The 22483-nt window shown below is 38.8% G+C and overlaps 1 protein-coding gene across 5 annotated transcripts in view; it reads right to left on the bottom strand.

Annotated features, from left to right (window-relative positions):
* Window positions 1–1636: 1636 nt before the first annotated feature.
* ASB5 (ankyrin repeat and SOCS box containing 5) overlaps window positions 1637–22483 on the bottom strand; it is a 65133-nt gene continuing 44286 nt past the window's right edge. For 4 of the 5 annotated variants that reach the window (XM_070253112.1, XM_023630549.2, XM_005606413.4 and 1 more), the window contains 6 exons: window positions 10365–10444; window positions 7909–8016; window positions 7049–7199; window positions 6746–6880; window positions 4783–4974; window positions 1637–3977 (listed from right to left, as the gene is read on the bottom strand). In XM_070253112.1, coding sequence (XP_070109213.1) covers window positions 3850–3977; window positions 4783–4974; window positions 6746–6880; window positions 7049–7199; window positions 7909–8016; window positions 10365–10444 — 794 coding nt within the window. In that variant the 3' untranslated portion in view covers window positions 1637–3849. Of the gene's footprint in view, window positions 3978–4782; window positions 4975–6745; window positions 6881–7048; window positions 7200–7908; window positions 8017–10364; window positions 10445–15467; window positions 15544–22483 lie in introns of those variants that run through there. The other variant, XM_014736645.3, reaches the window with a different exon arrangement.

Here is a 22483-nt window from a genome sequence, read left to right as displayed (position 1 = left end):
GAAGTATAGCAATTACAAAGTAGTGGGTGGAGTAGGGTGTCTTCCAGGCAGAGGGAACAACATTTGCCAAGGCAAGGAGGCCAGATGAGTTTGGGGAGAATCAAATCTGTTCTTTGACTTTCATATTATGAGCTTCCTTGTAAAGGCCCTTCGCGATTTGTCACCTAATCACTGCCTCATGCATCCGACTAACACTCACTCTCCTGACGAATGTGAGTCTCCCAGAGGACAGACACTGGCAGATACACACTCTGACTGAAAAGTGGATTTCACAGAAATCTTCGGGAATTGAGATGCCACCCCAGGAAGAAATGGAGTGGGAGAAGACAGGCTTGAATTAACTGAGTTCATCTGAAAAGTTTACCTGAAGAGACAGAAATCACTAAATTGACTGAGTTCACCCAAAAGTGACCAGACTTCACTGGGTGAAAGGGAAGCTTGGGATAAAAATTAAGTTCTGTTAGAAAAATAAAGTTGACTTTTGTACCTAAATATGTGGTTTATAAAACTTGCACCTACAATATAAACCTCTTATAGACCAAAAGTGTTTTGGGTTTTTTTTTGAGAAAGATTAGCCCTGAGCTAACTGCTGCCAATCCTTCCCTTTTTGCTGAGGAAGACTGGCCCTGAGCTAACATCCATGCCCATCTTCCTCTACTTTATATGTGGGATGCCTACCACAGCATGGCTTGCCAAGTGGTGCCATGTCTGCACCCGGGATCTGAACCAGCGAGCCCCGGGCCCCCGAAGCGGAATGTGTGCACTTAACTGCTGCGCCACCGGGCCACCCCCCCATAAGTGTTTTAAAAAATATATTTGGACCCCGAAAATTATTCATTAAGAGACTCATTGAATTTGAACACACTACTCAAAATAGGAAGAAACCTATCATTTAAAAAAATGAGAAACCTGAGACCTACAGAGCTGAAGTGACGTGTTTAGGATCCTAGAGCAAATGGAGAGGAGATAACTAGCCTGGATTTTCTAAATAAACCTTCTTCCATCAATTCTGAAAATGTCTGAGTGTGAGTATTTAGGTTTTTAAAAGAGACGGCAAGCCTTAAACGAATTCTAAATGATAACGAGAATACGAAAGTAGAGAAATTAGAGTAAAAAAAGTAAGAGCAATCCGAGGGAGAGGATAATTTTTAAAGTTATTTTGTGAATGGATAACCATTTAGTTCGGTTGAGTGCCATTATTCAACAACTGAAACGCAAAAGCTACGTTGAGACCTTCATTCCGGAGAAGCCGTCTTTTCACACTGTGTTTCTGCTTACTTCCTCAGAAACATCAAATATACTCTGCGGTTACAACAATAACAGAAACTACTTTTTCCTCCAAATAAATGTTGCATCAGTTCCTCATTGCAGTAATTGTTTCACTATATTTCTTAATCTCATGTCAAATAGTACTTTTTTTGGTCTTTATCTTTGTGGAATTTTGTCCTTGGATGATAGTTATATATAAATATATAAAATAAGATTTGGTTTAGAAGGACTTCAAGGTATCTATTTTCAATCCCCATGACTCTGCTCTTAATGCCCATGGAACAGTGGTTTGAAAGCTGGTGGTAAAAAAAACGAGCACAATTGAATCACATTCTCCATTACCTTCCATTATAAAATCAAATACTAATTAGGACAGAAAAAAGTGTTTTATTCCAGGGATAATAATCACACTTTAATATATTAACAAACATATTACCTATTTAAACTAGAACAGTTCTTTGATAAGACAATCATACTCAAGCTAAGATGCAAGGTACCAGCATACTAAAATTTCAAAGTGTCAATTTTAATTTTAATATTTGATATTTACTTCTCTTATTGGCACAGGACCAATGAAGAGGGATGTGTTGCATTACTCTTACACTCTGAGACTTTCAATCTAGCTCAGGGAAAATACTAGTAGAAATCTTTTTTAATTAAAAAGCAATTTTAACATCTAATTATATTTAATGAGGTTATTCTATAATAAAAAAACAAATGCTCATTATCCATGAGGACACTACACATTTGTTAAACTGAGATATTCAGTAAAACAGATACATTTAAAAGTCACCAGCCACATAGAAGACATTTTTTAACAAACATGCTATAGCCTTACCTCTATTTTTGAAAATCTAAACAAAGGATTTTTAACAAGTGCAATCTCAGTGACTTTGGGGTTACGTACATTAATAGTTTATTTCCCATGGGTCTCTGGGAGTCAACCAAGAACAACGAAGAAAGGAAACTAGGCCCCTGGGTTATTAAAATAGTGGTCAAAATATTTTATCAAAATTTGATAAATTTATAAAACTCATCAAAATATTTTCTTCTACTTTAGACAAAGTTGTAAGTATCTTGATTATTTTACTTCTAAATCCACAGTAGACTCAAATCTAGTCTAAATTACAAAGGAGGCACAACATTTGTTTATTAGGTTTTATATTGCACTCAGCACAGTTAAAGCGGAAGAGAATAAACAGGGCAAGCCATTGCAGAGGACGCTACTTTAGCAGTATCTTCTTTACACAACACTCCCTTGCTAGTACAGTCTACACTGAACCCTAGCTTTGTTTAAGAAGAATCAGAAACAACACTATTAAGGTCTACATGTAGGGATTTAAGGTCTCTAACTTTACTAAGTGGCACCCCCTTTTCCTTTTCATTGAAAACTCCACAAGTTAAGCAGTTTTTATCTTCCATTTTCCACAGACTTGGACTTCCCTGATCCCTGGGGTATGACCCAGGGCATCTTTATCAATTAGATGTGAAGTTCATTTTCTTCAGCCCAGGGATCACCAGCTATTGACAACTTCTGAAATGGAGGAAGGCTGGAGTGATATGTACAAAAACACTGAAGAGAGACCTTAAGAGGCTACAGCTACCCCTGGAAGGAGGAGGTCTTAAAATAGCCTCAGCAGGTGTACGATGCTCTAAACATCTGAGGGTGAAAGGTCGGTGGTGATAACTTTAGTCCTGCTGGTTTCTGGACTAGGTCCAGCCAACACGGTGGTGAAGCGACTAGTGAGAAATTCGCAGGGAGGGAGCAATTTATCTTTTCTTTACGAATTGATCATTGTAACGATAACTGCGCCTTCAACATGGTGGATTTCCTGAATGAGAGTCATCTTTATTTCAAAAAGCCTATTAGTTGGTCTTTTTTAAACCAAACTCATATTTTTTTTTTTTTTAAGATTTTATTTTTTCCTTTTTCTCCCCAAAGCCCCCCGGTACATAGTTGTGTATTCTTCGTTGTGGGTCCTTCTAGTTGTGGTATGTGGGACGCTGCCTCCGCGTGGTCTAATGAGCAGTGCCATGTCCGCGCCCAGGATTGGAACTAACGAAACACTGGGCCGCCTGCAGCGGAGCGCGCGAACTTAACCACTCGGCCACGGGGCCAGCCCCAAACCAAACTCATATTTTGTATTAATATAAAAAAATCCATAGATAATCAATGACAGGGGTAAAAATTAAAAAGTTATCAAATTATTTGAAGAATACAGACATTTTAGAATATAATACGTGAATAATTTTAGTAAGAGGTCACATTTTTCTTTTTCACTCTAAAAAGCATAAAATGGATAATTTCTCATTTTTTCCTAAATCAACAAAAGGGTATATGAGAGTAGCTAATAAGATATAGATGTTTTAAATATATATAGTCCAAAAGCAATAAAAATGCAAAAAGCAGTAGCTCTCACTAGTACATTTAAAATTAAAATTGCTGTTTCATTCACTTCTTCCCTGTGTGGTCTCAAACTCACTTTTACCCTATCTTTAGCATATCCTAATACGAAATAGAGACTATGCAGATGAAATAGAAATTTTTGACTTTCAAACATTTAGAATTATTTTACTGCTTTATCGGTACTGTAAGAAATTCTGCAATAACGTTGGCAGCTGGAGCTGTGGCATCAGGTGTAGTCTTGATCTTCCTATGTAGTTTCTGATGCAGAGTCGGCAAAGCTGGCAAAGAGAGCTTGGGGTAGCTACAAAAACATGAAAGTGTTTGTTAATTAAGATCAAAATGGATTCTTATATGTTGTAAGACACATGAAATCAAACCATAACAAACTACAACGGTTTCTAGTAAACTAGGGTAGTCTGACCACTGTGGTAGGGAAAGTTATATACGCATTTATATTGCTTTTACTTCTAAGATTTTATTATAATGAGGTATATTCTATATAAGTTCTCTAAAACATTATAATCTTCAGGCTTATGAAATTATTGTTCCATTTAATGCCTCCGAAACAAATTCTGCTTTCTGAAGGAGGCAGAAATCAAAAGCCCCAAGAAGTGTTACGCCCTAAAGGGGGAAATTTTTAAATTATATTTTGTCTCGAATTAGGTTTACTATTTAAGCCAAAGCAAATTTCATTATAGCGTCTGGACCAGGCTTAAGAAATTCTGTGGTAGAACAAAGTGTGAAAATATTTCCTGACAATATTTCTAGGACACTTTAGAGAAAGCACATGCACTTATAAAATGGGGCGGATTTCTAAGTATGGATTAGCAGATATCAAACAGAATAATATATTATGTACTGTTAAAACAAACAAGAATTAACTTAACTACAAGAAAATAAAGTTTAGGCAAGATGGAAAAAAGAAAAGATCATCGTGATATCTTCTTTATGGATAAAACCTAAGTTAAAAAATTTTCTACTTTCACAAAAAATATTCCAACTGCTATGCCATTATTAGTTTACATGCCAACAAAGTGTCTTGGAACTTCATCTATTTCAGGCAAATGTATCTTGTGTTGTTAAACACCCGTGGGCTCTCTTCTCACCTTCATGTTGCAGCAGTAATCTTTCCAGAAGACCGCCGGTGGTAGCTATGTCCACAGGCCGCAGAAGCTCTGTATTTTTGGCATTGATATCTGCGCCAAACTCCAGCAGTAAGTTGACAATTTCTACGCTGGACTGTTGAGCAGCAGCGTGCAATGGAGTATCCCAATATTTGCCTTTTTGGACATCAGCACCTACATGTAAATAAGGAATGATGATAAATACAAACAAAAATTGTTAGACGAGTCGCTTACCTCAGCTCGGGGAGGAAGGTGTGACACAAAGAGGACCCCAACTCCATCTGTAGTGAGTTCTTTATATATGTATACACATATACATATACTAAATCTTAAACCTGGTTACCTCTGGATGGAGAGTGCAGACGTTTGTTATATTCTCTGATATTTTTCGCTATGCTTGAAAGATCTCCTAATAAAAAGTTTAAAAAATGTTTTAAACAGTTCCCAAAGTAATCCTATTAACTATTATTATGAACAGTGCACAATTAGGTTCACTCATATCTATTTTAATCAAGATTGATAGCTTTTAGGATTATTCGAGAGCTTCTTGCTCTTATTATTTTCATTTATTCTAAGGCCATGGAGCTCTTTTGTTTCTTGGAAAACTCATGAATCTAGATATGTGAGCTATTTAGGTGAAATATATGTAGATTTTCCTACCACTTCTCACTCTTGTAGTTTAAGTCAATAACTACATGAAGGCACTGAGCCTCTTAAAGGGAAAGGCATGTTATATTTCTGCATGCAAAGTAAGCTTTTAAAAAATGCTTACATTAAAAAAAAAACCCTTATATGTTAAATGACCTATTGCACAGTTATTTTATCTTAGTGCAAGCTGTGGCACATGGTGGTCGTTCAACGCATGGGCAACAAATAAATGCTGCTAAATATTGTAAAGAATAGTAATCCCATTTTCCAGTACATAAATGGTTACCACCCCAAGAAATGTCTATCAATAAAAATCCTTATGTCCTTTTCAACTCTGTTTTCTGATACTATCAATAAAACCAATGATGTTTATAAGAAGCAGTACATTTTAAGTCTCTTTATGACCCTCTTGCTACTTTCAAGTTTCAATGAATGTAATGGTTTTCAATATTTTTTAACCAAATATAAAATGTTTAGTGGCAAAATTATATTCCATGACAAGATCTCCATAGAGAAAGCATCAACTCCATTGGTTATATCAATTTTATGGGAGAACAGAGCCTGAGAATAACAATCAATCCACAATTACTGACAGGACTTTTTCAATATTTCTTTTACCCAATATAAAATATTTGGTGAAAAGAATAATATTCCTAGCAAAGTAAAGAAAAGTAATAAAGAATAAACTCTTCTAGTTATAGAGATTTATGGGAGAACACAGCCAGAAAATAACAATGTCAATGATTATTAGCGGAACACATGTTTAAGACTCTTACTAGATGCGATGGGAATCAAACAGTAGATGCAGATACCGCTTGCAAGAAGTTTATAATTTAGCTAAGATAATATGAGTAACACATAAAGGAGTTAATAAAAATATATATCAGAGGCCAGATGATTGTCATAAACAATAAAAAGCATACTAATGCATTTACTCATTTCATATACTTTTTCAGCACCTACCACATGACAGGCACTGTGCTAGAGAAAAGAGATGATGAGAAAAAAGACATAATCCACATCTTACAAGAGCTCCCAGTCCCGTAGTGGGAGAGACCACTGTGGTCTCAAAAGATTAGGAAAAGTTTCTCAGGAGGATAAGCTTGAGGATCTTAATTTTATGACCTTTTATAAGTAGGACATTTGGAGCTTTGAGATGAAGTGGAATTATTAAGAATAGTGTTCTTTGTATGGCTTCTATACTTATGTGTTTTAAAGGAGCTTAGAGAAATAAATATGGATCTGAACAATTGCTTGCATCAATGGACAAAATGGAAGATATTTTAAAGAAAATTACCTGCATAAAGAAGCTTCCGAACGCAATGGAACTGCTGTGATATACAAGCTACATACAGAGGAGTTCCCAAATGAGGAATGTCTTGGTCAACGTCTATGCCCCAGGAGATCAGTATTTCTAGACATTCATGGTGACCTGACAACACAAAGTAGAGATGAGTTTACTTTTCCTTAATGCCCACCCCTGCCACACACACTTCACCTCATGCTTCTCCACACAATGTTATTCATTGACAGATAAATGGAGCACTGCATGTTGCTGCAGGAACTTTCTCCCCTTGTCACTTGATCCCATAACTGTTACCTTTACTGGCAGCCTCATGGGTGGGAGAAGGAAGACATGACTCCAGCTGGGGTTTGGCACCATATTCCAAAAGAAGTTCTGTACAGCTGGTACTGCCTTGTGAGCATGCATTGAATAATGGAGTCACACCATCTATTGTGATTGCATTTACCTAAACCAAACCAAAAATCTAAGAATGAGATTCACAGAATCATATGTGATTAACTGTTAGACATTTTTAAAAGTTATGTGATCTGCTAACAGAAATAATTGGGAAAATGTGTGCAGTAAATATGACAAAGCATATTTATCTCATACGGATCAATAAGCAAAGCTTTAACACTTTAAGAGATAAACAGAAATATAATGTGGTAGATAATTCACAGGAGTGGGCATGCAACTAGTGAAAATCATGAAAAAAATACATAAGAATCAAATATAGAAAAACTAATTCATTGGTTAGGTACTTTGCAGTTAGAAAAAAAAGTCAACAAATGTGATGGTGATGAGAGTCATGATGAAGCTGCTTTGTTGGTGGCAATTTTAACTGGAAATTCTGTTTCTGAGAATTTTTCCAAAGAAAATCATCCGAAGATGGGCAAACATTATAGGCATAAAGATGTTCATCTACTGCTATTTAGAATCAAGAAAGCAGGAAATAGTCTAAAGAATATTCTATTTTAAGCAGCAGGCGACCCATTTTTGCAACGATTGGAAATCCTTCTTAGAGTGCAATGAGAAGGCGGAGGCAATCTGAGAGCTTTATTTTTATTCTGCTATTTTTGAAACTACTAGGAAGGAAAGAAAAGCAAAATCAGAACTTTGCTTGATTCTCTTAGTCAGTACATGTGAAATTGTTAATGCTTTTAAAAGGTACTTACATTAGCTCCAGCTTCCAAAAGAGTTCTGGCACAGGCCACATGATCTCCAAGGCAGGCTTCATGCAATGGGGTGATATGGTCTATGGTCACTGCATTTACATTATAACCCTAAACACAACATGAATAATATTGAAAAGTGAGCAAAAAGTCATAAAATCGTCTCTATGATTGTGCTTAGAGAGTAGTATAAAAGCTCAGAGAATCTCATGAAAATCAAGTTTCAGTTTAGCAGGAATGGCCAGCTCAAACGCCATTGAGTCATTCGGTTGTCAAAATTCCTGAGCCCCATTATTCTAACACTATCGTATCTAAACCCAATACTGCCTTAAGCATTGTGTTCAATAGATTCTGAGTGTTTTCTTTAAATTTTGCTTTTTTAACTTTTGGTCTTTGTGAATTATTTTGGTTGTTATTGTTATTTTGTTTTTTATTTTGTAGAGCTAAAGACCGTTTATAGGCTGGATCACTTATTTTGATTGGGGCTATAAAATTATGGGTCAGCCCTGAATGGGAGGAAAAATGTTAAATTATAGTAAACTTCTTTGTGAATTTTTGTCCCTAGATAGGTGACTAGGCTCCATGCTGGTGGTTAAGAGCTCTGACTGTGGAGTCGGTTGGACTTGAGTTTGATCTTGCTCCATAATGCAGTAATTGTTTTAATCTGGACAAGTATAATATCTTCTAAATTTTAGGATTATCACGAATATTACATGAGATGATGCATGTAAAACAATTATTATAGTGCCCAGAATATAGAAAATATTCGATTTTATTTTATCATTCAATCAAAAGTATGTAAACACTTTAAAAAATTTTATTCCAATTAAACCAATGACATCAGACTAAAATTAAATATTATTAGGACATGAGATTCTTTGCCTTCTTGCTATTTTTGGTAATTCATTGTCTATTGACAATCATATTAAGCACTGTAACAGGAATATGTTCATGGCCAAATCCTCATAGCATATTACAGATTACCATGATCTGTAATACAAGAATGGACACAAAGAATCTTAAAATGAAGGCAAGATAATAAATAATCACCCCAAATCTTTGTCACTAGCAGGTGGCAATATTTTTGATGAGGAAGATTGGCCCTGAGCTAACACTTGTTGCCAATCCTCCTCTTTTTGCCTGAGGAAGAGTGGCCTTTAGCTAACATCAGTGCCAGTCTTCCTCTATTTTGTATGTAGGACACCGCCACAGCATGGCTTGATGGGTGGTGTATGTCCACACCTGGGATCCAAACCTTCAAACCCCGGGCCACCAAAGTGGAGTACACTTAACCACTGTGCCACTGAGCTGGCTCTGCAAGTAGCAATTTTTAAGATCCCTTAAATTATCCTGTCAAAGATTTCAAATTGGCTGGCCAAAAGTCAGGCTTGGCGAGCTAATTCCTAACTGCTGTTCACTAGGCTGACCCGATGACAGAAGCATCTGCGAAGGTCAAGATTCTCTTTCACACAGGGCTTTGGGGACAGCCTCTGCTTCTTTTAGGCTGGCCTGTCGGTGGATACGAGATCCATGTTGAGAAATATCCTAAGACAGCTCTTCTCTCAAAGAACTAACTGCATGACCCTTTCGGGGGTGGGTAGCCCTTAGAAATTACTGACCTTTTGACAGCATGGTCACATGGTTATCATGGAACTGGAAGGCCCTACAGGAGCATCTTGTCCTACATCTTCACTTTACAGATGAGAAAACGGAGGGTCAGATAGGGTGTGGTTCCCCTCCAGTGCCAGCCTGGAATCCAGGTCCTCTGAGTCCCAGGGCAGTGCTGTTTAAACTGGACAACACTACCCTTCCTTCCCTCATAGCCAGCTGAGAAAATTCCTTCCTCCTTGATATTGGAAGAACTGGAGCAATACCTTCCAGATCTGGGTGTGCATTTGAATCATGTTGGAAAATTTTAAAAATGCACAGGCCAAGCCAGAGATTTTTCTCTTTCAGTAAGGAATCTGTTTTCCCTCTTCTGTGTATGATGAGCAGGCAGGTGTAGGAATGATTGTTCTGTAGCTTTCAGACAAAATTCCTCATAACAAATTCCATAATGTAAAAAAGATTGTTGAGGCATCTGGTCTGATTACCCCTTTTTGGATATTTTATGACTAAACTAAGTCTGTGATCAGCTGTCTACATTGTACAGAATTAAGCATACTTAAAATGCTTAATGAATAATACATACATCGGATTGCTTCTTGCTTTAATATGTCTATCAATGAACAAATATACTGTATGGGGAATTTGAAATACTAAGACATAAGATTATACCAAAATATTTATAAAGAAATTTCAAAGATAATTGAGAAACTATGGACTTGACTGATAGATGAGTTAAAATAAAACCAGTAAAATTTATTAAGCAGTTTTGTTATTTTTGAGCTCATTACTTTTGACAATTAACGCCTATACTCATGGGCAGGGCATGTTTTAGGCAGTATGTAATATTTCACCTGTGATAACAACGTTCTCAGAGCAAGAAGTCGACCTTGACTTGCCGCTTCATGTAGTGGCGATCGATCTGCCCAGGAACCTGTCAGGAAAGACAGAAAACAAAATCTATCAGTCAAAGTAAACCCTGATAGATACAATCAACTCCTGTGAAATATGCACTCTCCAGATTCGGTGTGCAAGAAGGTGACCAACACACTTATCCACATACCAGGAAATTCGGTTCTTCTCTGAAGGATCCAGATTGGCAGTTTCCAAATCCAGAGGGCCACAACGCATATTCTGGAAAGGAGCTACCCCAGACTTACTGTACCTTTTGAATTATCCTCCAAAGAGGAGGAGAGCTAAGGTCACTAGATCTGCCACATGCACTGAAAAAGCTCTGTTTCGTGGTTTTTCAGACAGGACCCAGGGAAGCAATTTTTCTGCATGTTTAGCAGGGACAGCCGCTGGAACACCCAGCTCTCCTCACTCCCAGCCCACTCTGCTGTCCCCCTGCTGTCCACACCCCAGGCTTCCCTGCTCTGAAGGGCAAGGCGGCTGCACATGCTGCTAAGGAGGGTGAGTAGCTCGTCCCTGAGTCCTGAACTGTGGAACCAGCTGGGTCGGCCCTAGAAAGGGGGTGTCACAAGTTGAGAGGAGCAGACAGGCATCGGTCTTTGCAGTGGTGATGACAGTGCCACTGGCTCACTCAGGGGTCACCGATTCTCTGTGTGCCAGTGGTCGGTGGATGGCGGCACGGAAGCCCTCCAACTATGTGCCCTAGTGGAAAAAGCACTGATGTGTCATGCACTCCCGCACAGGCATTTTCCACTCCTCCAATGAGAAACATCAGTGCCGTCCCAGCCACCTCCCCGAGGTACAGGTTCCCCTCCCACCTCTCCCATCCTTGTGGCCCACCCAGGTGGCTTTATAGGCTTGGTGCACAGTGATTCTCCTGTAATGGAAACAGGACCATTTAACGGATGCGGGAGATCACGTTGGAGGTCTTAAAGTGATTAAACATGCAGACTGTGCAAATCAGGAAAACGTTAATTTAAAGGGTATGATTAGCTTACAAATTAAAGCAATGTTGAACAGACAGATCTTCCCACTGTAATGTGATAATGTTTGCTAATAATTGTCTCCTTGTCTACCACCCCTTCTCCCTTTTTTGGATGCATAGGATGCAATAAATGAAAATAATCTTTTAAAAAACTGTCAATCAGTCCCAGTACTATTGAAATAAAGTTACTTAGCTGTTAATCAGAAACATAAATTTTAGGAAAAGCATGTCTAAAGCTTACTTAAATAAGTCAGCAAAATTACTGGAAACATAGTAGGGGGTGGTCCTTTAGAAGCCACCTCATTGCTCCTACATTTCATAGCTTTGGAAAAGTTGACACAGATGCCTATGCTTCTGTATTGCAATGTTATAGTAGAACTTTGCCACAGCACCGTAAGTGAGGTCCAAGCAATTCCACTGAATAAAATGTGGGACACACATCACAAGGCTAATGAAACAATCGAGTAAACCTGGTTTAGAGGACAGACGTCAACTGCCAGTCATGAGTCTTTTATACCCAACAATTTTATGGGGTTTTATGGAAAATCCAAATCCTAAGGGAAAGAAAGCAGAGACTTTCTTCTCCTTACTTTTGATTTACGAGCAATGGTAATAATGGCTAATGTGAAATAGTGTTTACTGTGTGCATGATCCTTATCTTAGTACTATGTACAATATCCAGTTCTCACAACTCTTTGAGGTATAGAAAATTATTATTTCTATCTTAAAGTTGAGGAAATGAGAGCTAGAAGAAATGGAATCATTCAAAGGGAGTCACACAGTCTAACTCTAGGGCCAGTACTCCTTGGTTGAGACACTGCACTGTTGTCTTTGTTTTGCCTTTCCATCTAGCATTATTTCTTGCTTATCCAAAAAAATTAGTAAGCCAGACATCCAATTCTTTGAGTTTTCAACTGAAAGAAGAGTTATTGTTATTAGCTTTTGTGTATTATTTCTTTTTAGTGTGTAACACTCCTATTACATATTAAAAGCAGAATTGAAATAATGCACACCAATAAATACTTGTTGATAGGACAAGATTTGACAGCAAAATAATAACTTATAAGAAATTGGAAAATTATGTTCTTGCTAAATAAAATTCAGAAGTCACCATCATAAATAATGTTCTTTGGAGGAACAACTATGTTTCGAGTTCTAGCTTCTAAGATGAAATTGGATGTTTTAAAAGTCATACACATCCGTTTGTTTTATCATTAAACTAAACAATTTGATTACAGAGTGAAACTCTGAGGACTTCAGAACATAGATCAATTTCATTGTGAATATTTAAATCAGAAAATTATAATATTAACTTTCCAAACAGATTGAATACATGAAGTATCATGTTCAGTTTAATCTGCTCTGCATAGTAAATTAATCAAGTTTTAAATAATCTATGCCTAAGCATATGTTTGAATTTAAATAATCCTTTTTCATATTTATAACGATCATGTGTTGCCTCCTGTATAATGGCTTAAAGGTTTTGTTATCCTCAATTTATTTCTAAAAGCTGCATGCAGAATTATAGGATGCAGATTCATTGTCACTGCCTGTTCTTCCATTGTCACTAGCTAACATGGCAATTAACCAAATGTTGGGATTGAGAAAAGCCCAGAGAAATAGTCTTTTGGATTTCTCTTGGACTCACTTCTTTCTAGGATATTATGACCTTAAGAGGCTGCAAAGCTAACAATATTTGCAGCTGAGGGGAACTTGATGTTCCTCTTTTGCATACTAGTGTGTTTGTCCATCAAAATGATTGTATTAGTCTTCTGAACAATTTCAGCATTGCTTGTTGGTGTTCACAAAAGAAAGAGAGAAAAAAAGGAAAAAGGTCATTTGAAAAACAGGTCACAAAAGGGCCAAAATCGAGACAGTTAAGTATTTGAATTTACCACCCACAACCCAACCCCTACCTTCCCCCCAGACTGTCACATAGCCTTCTCTTTATCACTAAGACTTAAGTCCATTATGATGGATAGAAAAAAAGCTGAAACTAGATTTTATGTGTGTGCGTTTGCTATTATTTCTATTAATGTGACCTCCATTGGGATGAAAAAGGAGTTAAACATCACAGTAATCTGCAGGAAAGTGTGGGTGGGTGGTCAGTGACAAAACCACTGACAATAGATGGTATTGTGTGAGGGATCCCTCAGCCCTTCAGGCAGGTACAAAGGCTCCTAATGAGACAGGAACCAGCCTAACAAGATAGGGCCATCCGTAAGTCCCCTGGCCTAACAAGGTAGGGCCCCTAATCAATCGGCAAGCTGGGAGAATCAGACAGAGACTACCAAAATCCACATTCTGCAGCCTCTGGACTCTCCAGGGCTTACATATGTGCCCTAGTACCCAGGAGTCCACTGAAGGTGACCCTAGCCCCATTAGCACAGTAAAAATCACACCCAGGGGTGGGGAGCTAGCATGCTAATGACATATGCATTGCATATAGAAGCATGCTACATGACAGTGCAGGCACAAGCACAACTCCACCTCTAGAGGCCATGACAGGCACTCCTCACTCCTCCCCAGCCTTTGTCTAATCAAAGCCCCACAATCCCATTCCCTAAGAAGCCGGTCACCTGTCACCTTCCTTTCTGCACTGGCTCTCTTGTGCCTCCTCCCCTGCGCGTAAACTTATAAACTTTTACTTTTCTGCTCCGGTTTGTTGTCTCTCTTGACTTCTGTCCTGGGGGACAATAAGAACCCAATGTGCCCGTAACACTAACAGTGCATTGCCCCGTTAACTCAGCTCTGCTCACCTGCAGAGGACCCCTGCTGTCTGCCATTATTCCATAAAGGAGGAGGCAGGGCAGGGAGCAGAAGGAGGAGAAGGAAGTGGAGACCAGAGGAAGTGAGAAATGAGATGGAGTCTAGAGCCCAGCGGCTCATGAGGAAAAAGACTTGAGGGGCCAGGCCGGCCTGGATTTGCCTCCAGTGTAGGACTGCAGCCTGCATGAAGACGTCTAACCTCCCTGAGAGTCAGTTTCCTCCTAAAATGGGAAGAGCACTACCTGTGAGGCAGGACTGAAGGAGGATTGGAAATGAGCCTCTAAGGGCCTGCTGTAAAAATGCACAGGAAATAACACCTAGTATTCTTTGCTAAACATAAACTGATAAATAGGGGAGATTTTAATGTGAATTTTGGGGAACAATCCTTTCTCTCCAAAACTAGGGAAACTCAAGCCATAAATAACAGCATCTACTGACTAAAATGATTTTCAGTGCTATCAAGTTAATTAAATAAACTATATAAAAGCAATTGAATGATTTATAAATGTGTTTATGCCAACAGTCAACAGCTCCAGCTACAATATTCTTTCCTAAGTAAGCTATAAGAAATAAAGATCTATCAATCTACTAAAAAGTGATTCATAGTACATGCATGCCATTCGATGAAACACATTTTTTGTTTGTTTTGAATTCTGCGTACTAAACTCCCAAGCAACGCCACCTCATTTGAATCCTTGTAATTCCTTAGAAGAATATCTGTAATTAATCTGGTAACATGTGAGAATCAAAAGATACTTTACCATGTTCCAGTTTCTGTTTTGAACTAAGTCTCCACTCCTCCCTATTTCTCCCCTTCAAAGTCTGAACTTTAGCAACTGCAAATTCCTATTCCAATGTGTTCAATATTAAATACCTTACCTTTTAATAAAGATATGCTTTCTATTAGAAAGATTTCTATAAACTTTCTCAAGACCAAACAAAATACAAATATCTTCATATACAATAATTCAGGAACTTTTCGATCTTGTTAGAGTTTAATTGGGTATCTGAGATTTTAAAAATGTTCAGTTTAACTCTTTAGGATAAATTATTCAGTGTGAAAATTGTTTTACAAAATGTTGTAACTTTCACCATCCAAATGCCTACTGTTATGGTCTCTCTGTAGCTGCACAGGAGGTCACCGACTATATTTAGAAACAACACGAGTTCCCAGACATCTGCTATATAATTTACAGAGAGAGAGCCTGCCCTGTTCTGTAAACATCACATTGCCAGAGCAAAAACATTCACGGTTTAGACATATACAGTTCGAGAAGGGTCTATACCATACCTAAGTCACCATCTCCCCACGGCACTTCAAGCCAGCCACTGTCGAGGTAAATCCGACTCATCTCTCTTTTTATCAGCATGAAAAAAAAAATCGCTTGTCATTTGCTAGTTCTATTCGGCCATTTTAAGGAGCCCTAGGCTCCTTGTAGTATGACCTTTCACCTCCAAAAAGAGAAGCGGCTTTTGAAAAGCTGATTTATTTTCAAAATTGCCTTTTCTTATTGATCGCTCCTCTTTAGTTGACAAATTGCTCATCCTAACTTAGTTTTTCTCCTTGCAGTATGTACCCTGCAATGAAATAAAAGTATTACAATTGGATTTCCTCCCATGGCTAGGATGAAACCCTTTTAGTTTTTAGAAAGTCTTTGCCTTCTCCCCATCTTATTTCCCTCGGCAGAGTGGAATGTAGATTCCTTCGAGAGCTAACCTAGGAGAGGTGCAGATGGCTTTCTGAGTTTGGGTCACACCCACTTTTCCTCAGTGGTCTCAAACTAGGCAAGGCAGGACACTTCTCTCAAACAGCAAACTGTAAGAAGAGGTGAGAGGCTATGATAGCTTCATACACGAATCTCACTGCAAAATGTTAATACATTTTATAGCTTGCTTAGCCATAAAATATCGAATCAACAATCTACTTCAGAATGCAAGTAGATTTACCATGAAGTCAGTGAAACTTAAGTTCAGGACCCCCAACTTGCACGGACACTTTCTAAGACTCTATCTAATTTCACGTCATTTTTCTTAAAGAAGATTCCAAAATATGGATAAGCTTCAGGCTCAACAACATCTGGCCCATCCCTACTCACAAGTTTACAAAATAACTCAAAATCACCAGGTGTGTACTGACCTTTAGTGTGTATTTTTCTGTTTATCAGATTAAGAGCCACATAAATCCTTGAGGACATGGTTGATAAAGAGGGAAGTCATGTGTTGCCAAAACCAGTATCTTCAAAGATTGAGACTGACCTTGTCTTTCCATTCTTATCACCTCTCTGAAAATTTCCTCAGAATAATGCTAGTCCAGATCTGAAAGCACCAGATTTACCTGGGGAACTTCAGGTGTGTATAATGAATTGTCTGGATCTGCAACTCACTCTCATTGGTTTCTTGTTCACTGACTAGAGTCCTCCATTATCTCATAAGAAGACAGTGTATGGAGCTGAACAGAAAAATCCAATGGATAAGTGACAACACTGCTGTGGTTTATGTTAAGAAAAAAGACTAAATTTTCAACTAAGAGAAGATAGCAATTTCCCCAGTGAATCTCCAAAACCAAGAAAGAAAGAGTTTTTAAGACCCTTTTCAGAAAATAGTGACGCTCTCGGGAGAGATTACTCCATCATCCCAAGGAATCATTCTTGATCACTGGTGCTATGCTTGACATTTTCACACGGACCTGAGTTCAAATTCCAGCACAGATACTAGATGTATCACTTGGGTACTTATTTAACCTCTTGAACCTCAAATGGAAAAAGAAGGCTAATTCCATCTACACCACAGGGTTGTGGTGAATGTGAAGTACATTTGAATAGCCCTAAACACAACTGATATAGGACAGTACAATCCAAACTCCATTTAAAATGTTTACTTCCATATATCTGCTCCATGAGCTTTTTACTACATCTTCGAAACAAAAAATAGAATAACTCAAAATTTAGGGAAATTATTGTCTCCTTATAGGTAACTCTCCAATCTGTCATCCTTACTTGGCCTCTCCCATGGATTTTAATGCCACATTTTAAAATTTACTTCTGGACATTCACATAGATATTTTGTTGACATCTCAGTACATTTCTTTCTTTCTTTTTTTTTTTTTTGAGGAAGATTAGCCCTGAGCTAACTACTGCCAGTCCTCCTCTTTTCGCTGAGGAAGACTGGCCCTGAGCTAACATCCGTGCCCATCTTCCTCTACTTTATATGTGGGACACCTGCCACAGCATGGTGTGCCAAGTGGTGCCATGTCCACACCCGGGATTCGAACCAGTGAACCCCTGGCCACCGAGAAGCGGAACGTGCGAACTTAATCGCTTCCCCACCAGGCCAGCCCCTCAGTACATTTCTAAAAGCAAACTCATCATTATTCTCTCAAAACCAGCTATTTCTTTTTGCTCTTCTATTGGTTTAAACAGTGTTACCATTCTCTCTGTCACCTGGCACTAATAATATGGTCTTAAATTTAAGCACAATGATTTTTGCAGAGACTTCATATACATTGACTATTTCATGGTTTTCCTTGCAAGCAGACATTTATTATTGGCCTAGGCTTTTCTTTTAAGTCTTTTATTTTTCATGAATCTCCATCATCCCAAGTTCAGTCCTTGCATCTACCTATACTCGCTGTTGTGGGGCTCTCTTCTAGTCCATTGATAGAAATATTAATCCCATGGTGATTACCCCGAATTCATACCCAGAGCAGCTCTCTCCTCTAAATCAAGATTTGTATTTCCGGCTGGCTCTTCCACTTCTCCACTTGGATATCTAAATAGGCAATCCAACTTAACATGTCCAAAGCTGAACTCTTACTGTGATCTTCCTAAATCTCCTCCCTATCGGTACATGGCAACTCCGCTCATCCAGGTGCTTCAAGGCCAAAACCTTTGTGTAATCCATAATTCCTCACCCCACAGGAAAATGCCAGTATATCCTTTTGCCTCTACCATTCATATGTAACCAAGACTTTGACTGTAATCTCACAGCCTCCATTGCTGCTACCATTGTCCAAGCCACCATTACCTTCACCTGACTTATTACACAAGACACTTGATGGGTCTGTATGTTTCCACCCATGCTCTTCCAACAGTCTGTCCTAAACACAGGAGTCAGAATGATCCCTTTAAAGTCAGAAAGAGTCAGGTGGCTTCCCATCTCAGCCAGAGTAAAATCCAAAGTACCTGTCATGACCTGCCAGTGTCTCCACGCTCCTCTCTGACCCCAGGTTCTACCTCTTCCCTCCTCCCTCCTCCTGGTTCAGCCTCACTGGCTTTCCCTCACACCCCCACATCCTCTTCTCTTCGCTCTACCTGCAGTGCTTCCTTCTGAGATCGTCACGTGGCTTACTCTCTGACTTCCTCTGCCCCCTGAAAGATCACCTTATCAGAGCCCTTCCTAGACCATCGTATATGAAGAAGCCCTCCCTGTCCTTCCGCCATCATTCTCTCTCATTACCCTGGTCTGCTGTTCTTCTTAGCATTTACTCCCACTAGAATGTAAGATCTCAGAAAGCGGAACTTGGTATAGTTTGTCGGTTGCTGTGTCCCCAACATCTAGCATATCAATAATATTCGTCGACTGATGTTGTAGAGACACTTTAGAGCTTGGGTGCTCTGACTCCTGAATTCATTGGTTCTTAAATTGTGCCAAGCCTCTTGTCTTTCCGGTCGACGAGTCATTAGAGTATTTCCTTAAACAATAATCTTGCGCCTCACATTTGTTAACCATTTATTCATTCATTAAACATTTACAGTGATCTACTAGGCAATTTTCACCCTGCTAGATGCCAGACATACACAGAGATGAATTAAGCATGGTCTATTTCCGTTTGAATTCAATTTGGACCGTACCCTCCTAAATGATTTTTCCTGACACCAGTCTCTATCTCACCATTCTTGCCAAATACTGCCACTGAATTAAACTTCCAAAACACCGAGAGTTCCAGCTAGCCCATGCTGTGCCTTTTAGAAAATTGGAAAAAGCTCCCCTTTCCTTGGGCAGCCAAGCCCTACGCTGGGCATACATTCCCAGTCTGCACAACAGCACGGGGGGTTGTCCTGAAAACAACTCTGGGATCTTGCTGCTCTCAGGTTCAAAAACTTTAATGGCTCCCCATGGAATATAGTCTGACATTCTTATCCTGGAATTAAAGGTGATCTACAATATAGAACTATCTTCCTTTCTTGTTTTATTTTCTACTACTTACCTTTACATACCCCGTGCTTAAGCTAAACTAGACTGTTGTACACGTTCCCCCCAAACAATCTTTTTCTTTCTTTTTTCATAGCATCTTCCCCCTGCTCAATTCTCCTTCTCATGTTGCAGAGTAGTTTATTGAGGTGTATCGGTATTTTGGTTCTTGCTCTTCCTGCTCAGTTTATGGGAGCATAGGAAGTCCAAACAGCAGAAGTGGCTTGAAGATCACTTCTCTTAAGTGAGGAGTCAGGCTCCTAGAGAGGGGAATGTACACTGGTGGGTGAGAGAGAAAGGAGGAGAGAAGGAAGAACAAAGAGATGGGAGGAAAGTGTGAGATACGAGGAGCAAAAGGAATAGAGAGTGGGAGAGGCAGAGAGCATTAGAAAGAGGTTTTTCATGCAGGAACCCAGGTCCACGCTATGGCCATGCCCCCAAGAGGTGATAAGACTGGACGAGTGAGATGGGCCCTAGGCTCTTACACTCCCACCTTCAGGACAGAGTTGTATGCTTTAAGTTTGGCATGGAGGTGGCAGATTTGCTGGACTTTCTTTCAAAGGATGGTCAGTGGCTTCATCAGCAAGAAGCCTATGGACTAAAGGCCAGCTGTGCCCTTCTAATGCACCAGCATTCAGCTCCCATCTTTGCACAAGTCTAAGGGAAAAGATGGGAGGAGATATTATTAAAAAAGAAGAAATTCCCAGGCAGCCTGGGGGATGGGAGCTTGAGGCCAGATTTAATTTGGAAACTAAAGGAGGTTGTCATTTTTGATCAGGTCAATTTGCAGAGTAAGATTCTTTCTCTCTAGATTAGGATGGTTTCTCCTTGATTTCCATCCTGCCCCTCTTGCAAAGCTCAGCTCGAAACCTCCCTCCTCCAAGAAATGCTCTGATAACGCCAACAAAAGCGCTCCTTCTCCTCTGTGATCCGTGGCTCCTTTACGTGTGAGCATTTCTGTCACGTGACCTCCTGTGCTGCCCATATACAGTCTGCAAATTCAGAGTTTCTTAAATCAGAGTCTCACTCGTGCTGCTCTGCAGTGGGCTTTTTCTGCTTTCTCAGACATGATCAAGTGGATCTTCACAAGGACTTTGTCTGAGAGGTCATGTGGGACTGTGTAGGGGGTTAAAAAAAGGCTGTGGAGGAAGGTATATCTGGATTAGACATCTGACTATCACGTATTTGCTATTGCAACTCTGTCAGTTTCCTTAAATTGATAAATCTCAGTTTCCTAATTTATAAAGTGTAGGCAATAACATCTAATTTTCTCAGGGTGGCCCCATGGCATAGTGATTAGGTTTGGTGCACTCTACTTTGGCGGCCTGGGTTCTCAGGTTCTGATCCCGGGTGCGGACCTACACCACTCATCAGTCATGCTGTGGCAGTGACCCACATACAAAATAGAGGAAGATGGCACAGATGTTAGCTCAGGGCTAATCTTCTTCAACAACAACAACAACAAAAATATCTAATTTTCCCCACTGTTGTAAGGGTTAAATGGGCCCTGCAAAAGTGTTTGACACAACGTATGTCCTTAACAAAACCACAATTATTAATTCCACCGTATTGAGATTCAGAGTGCTATGGACTGAATTGTGTCCTAAAATTCCTATGCTGAAATCCTAATTCCTAATGTGATGTTAACAGGAGACGGGGTCCTTGGGAGTTGTATAAGCCTCTCAAAGGTGGGTGGAGGTGAGGGGTGGAGCTCTCTCGAATGGGATTAGTGCCTTATAAAAGTGTATCCCTAGTCTCTCCACCATGCAAGGAGACTGTGAGAAGATGCTGGCAATGAACCAGGAAGAGGGCCTTCAGGAGAATGTGACCACGCTGGCGCCTTGATCTTGGACTTCCCAGCCTAGAAAACTGTGAGAGAATGAATTTCTGTTGTTTAAGCTGTCCCCTCTATGGTATTTTGTTATGGCAGCCCGAACAGACAAACACAGAGGTCAGATGATTTGCCTCACATTATAATCCATAACTGACAGAGCCAAGAACCAAACTCAGTTCTTATGAATGTTCAATAAAATTTTATGATACAATATTTCTCTTCAACCTCAGAACTCGTAGTGTACTTAGCGGGCTGTTAATTCATAATGGGTCCATAATAAATACTATAACTAACTAACTAATTAAACAAGTGAAGAGTTACTCCTAAAAATGAACTGTGGAATTTTGCTTTCTACATTTTCATATAATAATATGCATATTTGAAATAGTAGCAACAGCATAGCAAGACAGCAACAGTAGCTGTATTGCCTTACCCAGTTATAAAAGTGGTATATTAAATAGGACAATAAATAAATTGTAAAACACCCAAAAGATCATAATGCTATTTTCCAAATATAACCATTACAAACATTCTGTTGTATATCCTTCTCAGCTTTTTTCTAAATACACAGTTTTTAATCAACCATACTATTCATATTGCTTTTGACCTTTGTTTTCATATATGGATAGCACATGGTCATTGGTCCATGTCACAAAATATAATTCTATAACATTATTAAATGACTATTTTATAATATATACATCATTTTATAGATATACCATTATTTATATTTAGCTAATCCCCCATTAAATGATATTGAGGTAGCTTTTAGTTTTGGGAAATCAACATTATTTCTCATCTTTGTGAATGTGTCTTATTACCTGCTTAGGGTAAATTCCTAAAATTTTGATATATGTCATCAAATTACCTCCAGCAAGACTGGGCCTATTTACATTCTCATTAACAGTGCTGGAAAAATTTGAAGCTAAATCTAATGAAAGTTTGCTAAGACTTGTTCTTTTTTATTGACACATAGGACACTTCTCTCATTATATTTTCAATATATTTAAACTAAGTCAAAGATGATTGTGTAAAATTGTATTTTCTTCACACAAAATTAGATTTTTAACATAATTTCAAAACTTATTTTCAACTTCTTCTGCAGTCTGTCTTCATTGAGGATGTGTGAGACCCATCCAGGCAAATTAATTTACTTACGTTTTTAATTTTTTGCCACTTCATCCAACCCTGTTCTGTTGCTCACACTTGTGGTCAAGTGCAGATTTAGGTGATTTACTCTTCACTTAAGAAATGATAGAATGCTCTTTATTCTACACTAATTG

Source organism: Equus caballus, chromosome 27 (assembly GCF_041296265.1).
Source record: "Equus caballus isolate H_3958 breed thoroughbred chromosome 27, TB-T2T, whole genome shotgun sequence".
Classification (NCBI taxonomy): Eukaryota; Metazoa; Chordata; class Mammalia; order Perissodactyla; family Equidae; genus Equus; species Equus caballus.
This window is presented reverse-complemented; position numbering and strand designations above follow the sequence as displayed.